General features: G+C 37.0%; 1 protein-coding gene across 3 annotated transcripts in view; it reads right to left on the bottom strand.

Moving 5' to 3' along the window:
- The window catches only part of LRRK2 (leucine rich repeat kinase 2), a 206443-nt gene that overhangs the window by 124509 nt on the left and 68296 nt on the right, over positions 1 to 13638 (bottom strand). For all 3 annotated transcript variants that reach the window (XM_055580817.1, XM_055580809.1, XM_055580824.1), the window contains exons 19-20: positions 7791 to 8049; positions 1868 to 2056 (exon numbers count right to left, since the gene is read on the bottom strand). In XM_055580817.1, the coding sequence (XP_055436792.1) occupies positions 1868 to 2056; positions 7791 to 8049 (448 nt within the window). The remainder of the gene's footprint in view (positions 1 to 1867; positions 2057 to 7790; positions 8050 to 13638) is intronic.

Raw genomic sequence — 13638 nt, 5'->3', positions numbered from 1 at the left:
TTGATTCAAAATGTAATATATGGAAATGCAAAAAAACTAGTATAATAAGAACAATTTTCAAAAAGAATACCACCAGAGAACTTATACTACCAGATTTCAAGACCTCCTATTAAGCTAAAGTAGTCAAGAGAGTATGGCTTTGGATAATGATCTAAATCAACTGCACAGAATAAAGAATTCAAAAATAGAACAACATCTATATGGTCAATTAAATTAGACAAACATGCCATTAACTCAACAAGGAAATAAAGTATATTCAACAAATTATGTTAAAACAACTGAATATCTATGTGGAAAAAAGTAAACGTCAATTCTTCACTAATACTATATACCAAAATTAACTTAAAATGGATTATAGGCCTAAAGGTAAAAGCTAAGATTTTCATACTTCTATAAGAAAACACAGGAGAAAATATTCACACATTTGAGATAGGAAAAGATATCTTAAATGATATAAAAACAACACAAATCAAAAAAGAAAAAACTGAAACACTGCACTTTTTAAAATTTAACAATTTTGCTCTTTGAAAAATATCAATAAAATAAAAAAGACAAGCTATAACTGATAGAAAATATTCATATATCTGTCAAAGGACTTCTGTTAAGAATATATAAAGAACTCTTATAATAACATAATAAGACAATAACACAACAAAAAATTAACAATGATCTGAACAGACACTTTGCAAAGAAAATATATGATGGTCAATAAGAACATGAAAATAATCTCAATATCAGTAGTTTCCAGGGAAATGAAAATTAAGCCCAAATGTACTAGGACTACACCCTCAGTAGAATGGCTAAAGTTAAACTGACATACAATACTAAATGATATAGTGTGATAAACATTAAGAGAAGCTAGAATTTTCGTATATTGCTGATGGGAGTATAATATGGTATAACCACTTCAGAAAACAGCCAGAGATAAATAGATATCCTACTTATATGAAAGTTGAGAAAATACTAATTTAGTATCCTGTGACAGAAAGCAGACCAGCAGTAGGGGGCAGGTTTTTTGTGAAGAGACATGTAAAGGGACTTTTTTGGATGACAGAAATGTTGCATAACTTAACAGTGGTGATGCTTACATGGATATATAAATGAAAACAAACACTTAAAATGTGCATATTTTACTGTATGCTAATTATGTCTCAATAAAGTTAGTTTCTAAAAATACTTGAGACATGAAATTTTTGGAGTAATCCTTACTTATCACCTTCTCAGATACATTCATTCTATCACCCAAAGTCTTCAATCATACTAATCATAATATTTTTAAAAAATCACTTCACCCCATTTTTACCAAACTGCATTATGTTAAATGTCAGCATTAATCACTGCCATTAATATCTCACCATGTCAATTTTTTCTCATGAGTTATTAAAATATTATTTTTAATTCTAACAAACATAAAAATATTTATAATATACTTCCTATTTGCAAGCACTCTCTCAGACACTTCACATACATTTTTCCAAATTCCTATAAATAATCCTGGAATGTTAGCAACACTGCCTTTAATAAGGGTAACAGGTTTACACAAACCACAAAAGGTTCTAGGCAGTGATGGAATATGAAATCCAATTCAAGTCTGAGTCCATGTTTTCACTGCAATAGCCACCATTCACTGATTTGGGGGAGTACAATAACACTTCAAAGTGCAGAGATATATTTTCTTCACTGCCTCAACTAATGGTTAAGAAACAGTAAGCATTAAGTAGTGAATAGAGTTTTCCTCAAGTTTTTCTAAATGAAGTAAATCAGGTTTTTGTCTCAATTTCCATTGTTCCATGCCAGAGTGTGTGTGTGTGTGTATATACACACATATATTAGAGCATAAAGGGAACAACTGGTTTGAAATAGTCACCTTCACTATCCAGGTCATCACTTTGACCAAACACACTGTCAATGTAAGACTCAGGAACGAAGGTCCATTCATCAAATTTATCAACCATTTCTTCTGAAAAATTCCCATTGCTGCCTGAGCCAGCTTCTTCCTCCACAGAACTTTTCATCTGATATCTGAGCACCATCCTTGCCAGGGTGGATCCTACATCTAAAAATAAAGATATATCAACAACTTCTTAGAAGTCAGTAATTACACAAATATAAACATATCAAAGTTCCTTATATAGTTTCATACTGTTAAGAGAAATTTTTATTCTTACTTTCAAGTCACTTTACAACCATAACATTCTATAAAGTAACAGGTAATAAACTTAAATTTTTTAAAAGTCATAAAAATCTACACAAAGCTTTCATGTAGGTGACAAAACTGAACCATTATAAAACTAACTTGACTCTTGAAGGGGCCTCGACGTTGCAGCCTGACAGGCCTGTGTTCAAGTTACTTGCAAGTTGTACAAGCTGCCTGAGTGTCAGTGTCCTAACTGGGAAGTGAAGACAACAGTACACACAGCACAGGATTACAGAAAAAGTTAAAGAAAATGATGCACATAAAGTGTTTAGAATAATACTTAGGACACTGCTGCTGCTGCTAAGTCACTTCAGTCGTGTCCAACTCTGTGCGACCCCCATAGACGGCAGCCCACCAGGCTCCCCCGTCCCTGGGATTCTCCAGGCAAGAACACTGGAGTGGGTTGCCATTTCCTTCTCTTAGGACACAGAAGATAATAAATGATATTCTTATTTTTATAAACTATTTGAAAAGTGATTCATTCTACTAAGAAATCTGATAAAATTTCAAAATTAACTTGCTATTTTACTGAATTTTATATTAAGTGCTATAATGAATAAATAAGTTGACACAGTTCTCATTGTCCTAAATATATCCTGGAAATTTTCTTCAAATATTACTCTTATGGCTCACATTACAACATGTGTACATAATTCAGTCAAGTACTACCTGGAAAATACTTTAAAGCTTTGAATTCAAAATGTTTTTTACTCAGAGCACCTGTCAAAAAAATTAAGGCTATGCCCTGCAATATTAGAAAAGACTTGTCAGTACTTGTAAAAAATTTCATACAGAACCAAAAGAATACAGTGAATGTAAATCTCCCTTCATATCTTCAAAGGGTCCTCAATTTCTTACCATTAGAAAACAAAGATTAAAGTTAAGCAGGTTGTTGGCATGAGACTGGCTGAAGTGACAAAACATGGAATCTAATCATTTCTCATTAGTTCCCAAGGTCCCCAAAGGCAATCAGAGAATTTTTTTCCGGACATACTATTCTCATATTCAAAATTTATGGCTACAATATCCCAACTGTGTTTTCACCAATATTACTAATTAAAAACAAAAAAAAAAAAAAAAAAAAAAAACACTATTCTCTGCATTTTTTTCCCCTTAAGAAGACATTCTATCTGTGGACATTTGGATTTGCAAGGTGCTTTTCTCTCAGTGATTGCAGAGCATTATACTGTATGAATACATCAATTTATTATTAATTTGAATAGTTTCTTTGGGAAATATTTAGATTTTTTCCCTAATTTTTTGTCATTATGAACAATATTTAATGTGCATCCTTGAACATTTTAAGAATGCTGTATCATGGATTTTTAGCACTACATTATTTGATAAAAGTACATTTGTTGTTGTTCAGTCACTCAGCCGTGTCCCTCTCTTTGCAACTCCATGGACTGCAGCAGGCCAGGCTTCCCTATTCTTCACCATCTCCCGGACCTTGCTCAAATTCCTGTCTGTTGAGTCGGTAATGCCATTCAACCATCTCGTCCTCTGTCGTCCCCTTCTCCTCCTGCCCAGTCTTTCACAGCAACAGGGGCTTTTCTAATGAGTCACCTTTTCGCTCTAGGTGGGCAAAGTATTGGAGCTTCATAATCAGTCCTTCCAGTGAATATTCAAGACTGATTTCCTTTAGGATTGACTGGTTTGATCTCCATGCACTCAAGAGTCTTCTCCAACAACACAGTTCAAGAGCATCGATTCTTTGACACTCAGCCTTCTTTAATGGTCCAAATTTCACATCCTTGGCTACGGAAAAACCATAGCTTTGACTAACAGACTTCTGTTGGAAAGTAATGTCTCTGCTTCTTGTTTAATATTCTGTCTAGCTTTATCACAGCTTTTCTTCCAAGGAGCAAGCATCTTTTAATTTCATGGCTGCAACCACCATCTGCAGTGATCTTGGAGCCCAAGAAAATAAAGTCTGCCACTGTTTCCACTGTTCTGCCATTTTTTGCCGTGAAGTGATGGAACTGGATGCCATGATCTTTGTATTCTGAATGCTGAGTCCTAGGCCAGCTTTTACACTCTCCTTTTTCACCTTCATCAAGAGGCTCTTTAGTTTCTCTTTGCTTTCTGCCATAAAGGTGGTGTCCTCTCTGTATCTGAGAGTATGGATATTTCTTCTGGCGATCTTGATTCCAGCATGTGCTTCAACAAGCCTAGAATTTCACATGATGTACTCTGCATATAAGTTAAATAAGCAGGGTGACAATATACAGCCTTGACATACTCCTTTCCCAATTTGGAACCAGTCCATTGTTTCATTTCCAATTCTAACTGTTGCTTCTTTACCTGAATACAGATTTCCAGGAGGCAGGTAAGGTGGTCTGGTATTGCTATCTCTTGAAGAATTTTCCACAGTTTATTGTCATCCACACAGTCAAAGGCTTTCATGTATTCAATGATGCAGAAGTAAATGTTTTTCTGGAATTCTCTTGCATTTTTATGATCCAATGGATGCTGGCAATTTGATCTCTGGTGCCTCTGCCTTTTCCAAATCCAGCTTGAACATCTGGAAGTTCTCTGTTCATGTACTTTTGAAGTCTAGCTTGGAGAATTTCACCTGCTACATTGCTAGCAAGTGAAATGAGTGCAATTGCGCAGTAGCTGGAACATTCTTTGGCATTGCCCTTCTTTGGGATTGGAAAGAAAACTGACCTTTTTCAGTCCTGTGGCCACTGCTGAGTTTTCCAAACTTGATGGCATATTGAGTGAAGCACTTTCACAACATCTTCTTTTAGGATTTGAAATAGTTCAGCGGGATTTTCATCACCTCCACTAGTTTTGTTCATAGTGATGCTTCTTAAGGCCCACTTGATTTCGTACTCCAAGATGTCTGGCTCTAGGTGAGTGATCACACCATTGTGGTTATCTGGGTCATTAAGATCTTTCTTTTTTTTTTTTTTCCTAGTTCTGTGTATTCTTGCCACCTCTTCTTAATATCTTCTGCTTCTGTAGGTCAATACCATTTCTGTCGTTTATTGTGCCCATCTTTGCATGAAATGTTCCCTTGGTATCTCTAATTTTCTTGAAGAGATCTCTAGTCTTTCCCATTCTGTTGTTTTCCTTATTTCTTTGCACTGATCATGGAGGAAGGCTTTCTTATCTCTTTTTGCTAGTCTTTGGAACTCTGCATTCACATGGGTATATCTTTCTTTGTCTCCTTTGCCTTTCACTTATCTTCTTTTCACAGCTGTTTGTAAGGCCTCCTTAGACAATCATTGTTGTATTTCTTTTTCTTGAGGATAGTTTTGATCACTACCTCCTGTAAAATGTTACAAATCTGTGTGTACTTCTTCAGGCACTCTGTTTATCAGATCTTATCCTTTGAATCTATTTGTCACTTCCACTGTATAACTGTAAGGTATTTGATCTAGGTCATATCTGAATGGCCTAGTGGTTTCCCCTCTTTCTTCAATTTAGGTTCAAGTTTGGCAATAAGGAGTTCAACATATGAGCCACAGTCAGTTCTCAGTCTTGTTTTTCCTGATAATATAGAGCTTCTCCACCTTTAGCTGCAAAGAGTATTATCAGTCGGATTTCAGTATTGACCATCTGGTGATGTCCATGTGTAGAGTCATCTCTTGCGCTGTTGGAAAAGGAGTCTGCTATGACCCGTATGTTCTCTTGGCAAGCCTCTGTTAGCCTTTGCCCTGCTTCATTTTGTACTACAACACTAAACTTGCCTGTTACTCCAGGAATCTCTTGACTTTCTACTTTTGCATTCCATTCCCCTATGATTAAAAAGATATCTTTTTTTGGTATTAGTTCTAGAAGGTCTTGTAGGTTTTCATTGAACCATTCAACTTTAGCTTCTTCTGCACTGGTGTTTGGGGCATAGACTTAGATTACTGTGATACTGAATGATTTGCTGTGATTACTGTGATTACCGTGCTATTGAATGGTCTGGACAGCAAAGAGATCCAACCAGTCCATCCTAAAGGAAATCACTCCTGAATATTCATTGGAAGGACTGATGCTGAAGCTGAAGCTCCAATACTTTGGCCACCCGATGTGTAAAACTGACTCGCTGGAAAGGACCCTGATTGGGGAAAGATTGAAGTTGGGAGGAAAAGGGGACGACAGAGGATGAGATGGTTGACGGCATCGCTGACACAATGGACGTGAGTTTGAGTAAACTCCGGGAGTTGGTGATGGACAGGGAGGCCTGGCATGCTACAGTCCATGGGGTCGCAAAGAGTCAGGCACTACTGAGCAACTGGACTGAAACTGAATGGTTTGCCTCAGAAATGAACAGAGATCATTCTGTCATTTTTGAAATTGCACCCAAGTACTGCATTTTGAACTTTCATTGACTTTGAGGGCTACTCTGTTTCTTCTACGGATTCTTGCCCACAGTAGTAGGTATAATGGTTATCTAAATTAAATTCACCCATTCCAGTCCATTTTAGTTCACTGATTGCTAAAATGTCAATTAAAAAAAAATTACATGTACTTTATTAAAGTACATGGATGTACATTTAAAATATTAATGTTGTTCAGTCACTAGGTCATGTCAGACTTTTTGTGACCCCTTGAACTGCAGCACGCCACACTTCCCTGTCCTTCACTATGTCCTATAGTTTGCTCAAACTCATGTCCATTAAGTCTGTGATGCCACCCCCTCCATCCATGGAATTCTCCAGGCAAGAATACTGGAGTAGGTAACCATTTTCTTCTCCAGGGACTCAATTCAGGACTCAAACTTGGGTCTTCTGCATTGCAGGTGGATTCTTTACCATCTGAGCCACCAGGGAAGCCCCATAACACTAACGGATATTGCCAAATTTTCCTTCCAAAAGGACAATTTGAATTTATATCAATAATGTGTGACATGTCTGTTTCCATTTATGCTTATCAACATAATTTATAACCAAATTTGTCTATCTGAAATGCACTAGTATAGATACTAGGAGAAGGCAATGGCACCCCACTCCAGTACTCTTGCCTGGAGAATCCCAGGGACGGGGGAGCCTGGTGGGCTGCCGTCTACAGGGTCACGCAGAGTCGGACACGACTGAAGTGACTTAGTAGTATAGATACTAATGATAACTAACATATTTACTACATACAAGACCTATATTAATTAGAAAACACATCCTTAAGTAAAATGCAAAGTATACTAACTTGAAAATGCAAAATACATATGTATATTTCTACATATATATTTTAATTCATATGCAAGTGTATAGCAAGTTCACAGAAAAAAATAATCTACATTGATTACCTACAGGTAAAACAGGTAAGTTACTGTTATTTTCTTCCTTATGTTAAGTTTTTCTATTTTTAAAGGCACATAGATTATTTTATAATAAAAACTAAAATACTTAACAAAGAAAAGTAACCTCACAGAAAGATCTCAGTTATGATTTATCTTTATAAAATATGAATTTGCTGGGTCATAAGGAACTTAAATATAATGTCAATTTCAAGCGTTTCATGATCAAAAAGAAAAAAAGCCAAGCCTTCACAATATTTTTGACTTAAGTTGCACCAAATGGAATGAAAACTAAAAGATTAGTGATGTTTAAAAATACTACTAAAATTAAGCCTTCTATAAAAGTTGCTTGGAAATCCTTACTTGTCTCTTTTCTTAAATAAGATGTCTTATCTGGAAATAAAGGACCAAGCCAGGAAGGGTCAATTTTTCCCATACAAAATCCTCCAAGACAGATGCTATTATTGGCCAGATCCAGGGCAAGCCTCCTCAAGAGTAAGCTGATTATTTGGCTGTTGCCTTTCCCAATGCTGATTGTCAGAGCTTTCCGAACATCCTGCTCACGAGATCCACTATTCAGTAACAATTCTACCAGTTTGGGACTGCTTGCTTTCTCACATACCTATTAAAGAAAAAGAGAAGGTAAGCATATATTTTTTTTAAAAAATCATGTTTCCTTTATAATACTGGTAATCAAACTTTGTGTGACTTTCTCCTACATCATTAAATTTTCAGTTCAGTTGCTCAGTTGTGTCTGACTCTTTGCAACCCCATTGACGCCAAGCTTCCCTGTCCATCACCAACTCCCGGAGCTTGCTCAAATTCATGTACATTGAGCTGGTGTTGCCATCCAACCATCTCATCCTCTGTTAACCCCTTCTCCACTGTCTATAATTTTTCCCAGCATCAGGGTCTTTTCCAATGAATCAGTTCTTCACTCAGGTAGCCAGAGTACTGGAGCTTCAGCATCAGTCCTTCCAATGAATATTCAGGACTGATTTCCTTTAGGATTGACTAGTTTGATCTCCATGCTGTCCAAGGGTCTCTCAAGAATCTTCTCCAACACCACAGATCAAAAGCAGCAATTCTTCAGCGCTCAGCTTTCTTTATGGTCCAACTCTCACATCCATACATGACTACTGGAAAGACCACAGCTTTGACTTTATGGACCTTTGTTGGTAAAGTAATGTCTCTGCTTTTTAATATGCTGTCTAGGTTGGTTATAGCTTTTCTTCCAAGGAGCAAGCATCTTTTAATTTCATGGCTGCAATCACCATCCGTGGTGATCTTGGAGCCCAAGAAAAGAAAGTCTGTCACTGTTTCCATTGTTTCCCCATCTATTTGCCATGAAGTGATGAGACTAGTTACCATGATCTTAGTTTTTTGAAAGTTGACTTTTAAGCCAGCTTTTTCACTCTCCTTTTTCACTTTCATCAAGAGGCTTTATAGTTCTTCTTTGATTTCTGGTCTTTAAATTTAGAATCAAACAAAATAAGGCAAAACTCATTCTTGAAGTAAATTAGGAAAATAAAGTAAGATTAGCACTGTAAGTATCAGAGCAGCATAAATTAAATCTGCCATGTGAGAGCCCGTTACCATGAAAAAGACAACATGATACGAAGTAAAACTCACAGGCTTGAAGTCAAAATACCTGAGGCTCCATCAATTTACACATTTCTCACACTTTCTGGACTTGTTTGTTTATTGGACCATATCTGGGAAACTGATACCTTAACATAGCAAATGCTACTTCATTTACTTGGCAAATGCCTTCCCTTCATTTGTGACATAGAATAACTAAGTGTGTGTATAAATATTATTAAATTCACCAGTGTCACATGCAAAGGACAGTCATCATTCACTGGATATCCAGGACAAGAATTTGAATTTCTACAAAGATATATATTGTCTCTCAGTTTTCTACCTCACCCTGAAAGTTATGCTTTCAGAGCATGTCCTCAAGGTGGGTTAACATGGTAACTGCTACAAAAACTAGAGTGACCACAGTAAGACGAGAGAAGCCTTAGCAACCTGCAGCACAGCACACTGGCCCAACCCCGGCTAAAGCTTCTGAAAGGCAATGGAATCTAACGTTAGCAACTACAAGAATGAAATCATAAGTAACAAAATTAGGATGTCAGGTACTGTGCTACCTTCTGTAAACACATGATCTCCAACTATTTTTTAAAAACCCTATGCCATAAAAAGTATTACTCCCATTTTATAGATGAATATTTAGGAAAAATATGTGATTTGTCCAAAATCTTAGAGCTACTTAATAATACACTTGGATTTGAAATCACATTTGCAGATTCCAAAGCTTGTGGTCCTTTCACAACCTAATATTAATGATTTAAAAAAGAAATATATATCTATTTAGGTTTTCTGCCTATTTTTTAACTGAGTGGTTTGTTTTGATAATATTAAGCTTCATGAGCTGTTTTTGTAAATTTTAGAAAAATGAGCAGAAGACCTAAATAGACACTTCTCCAATGAAAACATACAGACAGTCAAGAGATACATGAAAAGATGTTCAGTTTGTTAAACTAATATAGAAATGCAAAGCAAAACTACAATGAGGTATCACCTCACAAAGGCCAGAATGGCTATCATCAAAAATCCACAGAAGATGACTTCCATGGTGGTTAAGGGGTTCAGTGGTTAGGAATTCACCTGCCAAGGTAAGGGATGTGGGTTTGATTCCTGGTCCAGAAGATTCCACATGCCTTGCAACTAAGCCCATGCACCCCAACTACTAAAGCCTACATGCCCTAGAGCTCATGCTCTGCAACAAAAGAGGCCACCACTACAATAAGTCCACACACCACAACCAGAGAGTAGCCACCACTTGCTGCAACTAGAGAAAGCCTATGTGCAGCAACAAAGGCAGCCAAAAATAAATAAATAAATAAATATATATATATATATATATATATATATTTTTTTTTTAATACACAAACAATAAATGCTGGAGAGAGTATGGAGAGAAGGGAACCCTCTTACACTGTTGGTGGGAATGTAAATTGGTGCAGGCACTGTGGAAAATAGTATAGAGGTTCCTTAAAATCTAAAAATAGAGCTACCATATGATCCTGCAATCCCACTCCTAGGCATAAACCCAGAGAAAAACATGGTCCAAAAGGATATATGCACCCCAAAGTTCATCACAGCACTGTTTACAGTAGTCAAGACATGGAAGCAACATAAATGTCAATCAACAGAAAAGTGGATAAAGAAGCTGTGGTACATATATACATTGGAATATTGCTCAGCCATTAAAAAGAACAAAATAATGCCATTTGCAGTGACATGAATGGACCTAGAGACTGTCATAGAGACTGAAGGAAGTTGGACAGAGAAAGAGAAATATTGTATAATATCATTATATGCAGAATCCCCAAAAAATAATACAAATGAACTTATTTACAAAACAGAAACAGACTCATAGACTTAGAGAATAAATTTACAGTTACCTGGGAAGGAGGGATAATTAGGGAGTTTGGTATTGACTGTACATATTGCTATAATACTTAAATAACTAAAAAGAATCTACCATATTAAAAAAAAACATGGAGAAGGGACGTGAGAATGATACAGACGAGATTAGACATGTATTGATAATTCTTGAAGATAACTGATAGATTCGTAGGGATTTATTACACTACTCCTTCCACTTTGGTGTATGATTAAAATTTTCTATAATAAAGCTTAAAAAAATAAAAATTAGTTTAAAAAGTAATTTTTTTTTTAAGGAAGGAGCAGAGATTAATCAGAGGTGATGGTTCCTGTGGGCCAAAACCTGTCTCTTCCCATCCCTCTAACTACAAGAGAAGCCAGTGGTGGGACCTAGAGACTGGCACCATCCAATGTGGTCTCTGTGTGCCTAGTTGCTCAGTTGTGTCAGACTCTTTGCGACCCCATAGACTGTAGCCCGCCAGGCTTCCCTGTCCATGCGAATTCTCCAGCAAGAATACTGGAGTGGATTGCCATGCCCTTCTCCAGAGGATCTTCCCAAACCAGGGATCGAACCCAGGTCTCCCACACTGCAGGCAGATTCTTCACAGTCTGAGCCACCAAGGAAGCCCAATGTGGTCTATTAAGCAACTTGAAATTTGCTGTAAGTGTCAAATGAGCTATAAGAGTAAAATACTCACTGGAATATTTTACTCCAGTGAGTAAAATACTTCAAACACAGGTTTGAAGGCCTGGTATTTTAAAATATTAAATATCTCATTAATAATCCTTATACTGATTACATGTTGAATATTTTGGATATATCACAAACTCATTTAATAATATTTTGAAAATATTGATTAAATGAAATATATCATTAAAAGTCTAAATAAATAAAAGGAAAGATCTTAATATTCAGGGTACCAGGTCAGGGGGAAAAGTTGGTTGAGGGAAATTTCTGAATTCTTCAGAATTAATGTGTGTCCAAACACATTTGGGGGCTCCATAATTACTGCAGATGGTGACTGCAGCCATGAAATTTAAAAATGCTTGCTCCTTGGAAGAAAAGCTATGACCAACCTAGACAGCATACTAAAAAGCAAAGACATTACTTTACCAACAAAGGTCCATCTAGTCAAAGCTGTGGTTTTTCCAGCAGTCATGTATGGATATGAGAGTTGGACTATAAAGAAAGCTGAATGCCAAAGAATTGATGCTTTTGAACTGTGGTGTTGAAGAAGACTCTTGAAAGTTCCTTGTACTGCACGGAGATCCAACGGGTCAATCCTAAAGAAAATCAGTCCTGAATACTCATTGGAAGGAGTGATGCTGAAGCTGAAACTCCAATACTTTGGCCACCTGATGCAAAGAACTGACTCATTTGAAAAGACCCTGATGCTGGGAACGATTTAAGGTGGGAAGAGAAGGGGATGACAAAGGATGAGATACTTGGATGGCATAACCAACTCAATGTACATGAGTTTGAGCAAACTCCGGGAGTTAGTGATGGACAGGGAAGCCTTGCGAGCTGCAGTCCATGGGGTCACCAAGAGTCAGACACGACTGAGTGACTGAACTGAACTGAACATGTGTCCAAGAAGTTTGAGGGGACAGTGCTCTGGTTTGATGGAACCAGCTAAATGCCCACCAGCCTTTAAGGAACACCCCATCTTCAATCTGTTCTCCCGAGAACCACTATAGTACTTTTCTAGTCTAGATATAATCAAGTCATTGTACTATTTTAAAATCTTCTAAAACCTTTCTGCTCCAGGACACTCCCTCAAATACAACATGCAATTTTTCAAACCTCATTTATGCTATTTCTATTGCCTTCAATGTCTAATTTTGTTCTTCATCCAGGGGAAAAAAAAAATATTCATTCTTGAAGGAATAGCTTTAAAGTCTCTTGCACTAAGTCCTTGCTATAACCTCCCAGGCTACACACGCTTCCTCCTCGGGAGTCCATCCCATTTTGTTTAACACAGCACTTAGCACACTGAACCAGACATGTTTATCTGTTTGATGACTAGAATAAAAGGCATGGATGCTACTGCAATTCAATTTGTACCTCTGTAACCTAGCACAATGCCTACAGAATATATTTAATTTAGCAAACTACTAAAATCCGCAGGAGTCTGGCTGGCTACAGTCCATGGGGTCGTAGAGAGTCAGACACAACTTAGTGACTGAAAAATAACAAAAAATCCACTAAAGGCCCACAGGACATTTGAAAGGAAGAAAGGAAGGGAAGAAGGGAGGGAAGGAGAGATGCCTTCTCTTGGAGTCCCACAAAGTTTTATCTCTAAATTATGGTATTTATTGCCTACCTTCTATTAAGGTGATTTATGTTTTACTCCCTTAACTCCCAAGTGACACTTTGAAACTACCTTGAAGCAGGACACCCCTTTTATATTCTTTACTAATTATCTAGCACTGTGCTTTCCACAGAGAAGATGCTCAATACATTTTTATAGCAGAATTCTCCTTGGGGGACCCAAACTATCCAAGATGATTTCTGACATATGGTGACATGAAAAGTGAAGTGAAAGTCACTTAGTTGTATCCGATTCTTTGTGACCCCGTGGACTATACAGTCCATGGAATTCTCCAGGCCAGAATACTGGAGTGGGTAGGTCGCCTTTCCCTTCTCCAGGGGATCTTCCTAACCCAGGGATCGAACCCAGGTCACCTATGGTGACATGAAGAGAGAAATATTTGTCTTTTATACCAGATAGAAGAAATAAAATAAAACTAGGAA

This window comes from Bubalus kerabau, chromosome 1 (genome assembly GCF_029407905.1).
Source record: "Bubalus kerabau isolate K-KA32 ecotype Philippines breed swamp buffalo chromosome 1, PCC_UOA_SB_1v2, whole genome shotgun sequence".
NCBI classification, from domain to species: domain Eukaryota; kingdom Metazoa; phylum Chordata; class Mammalia; order Artiodactyla; family Bovidae; genus Bubalus; species Bubalus kerabau.
The sequence above is the reverse complement of the archived record's forward strand: the minus strand, read 5'-3'. Positions and strand labels throughout refer to the sequence as shown.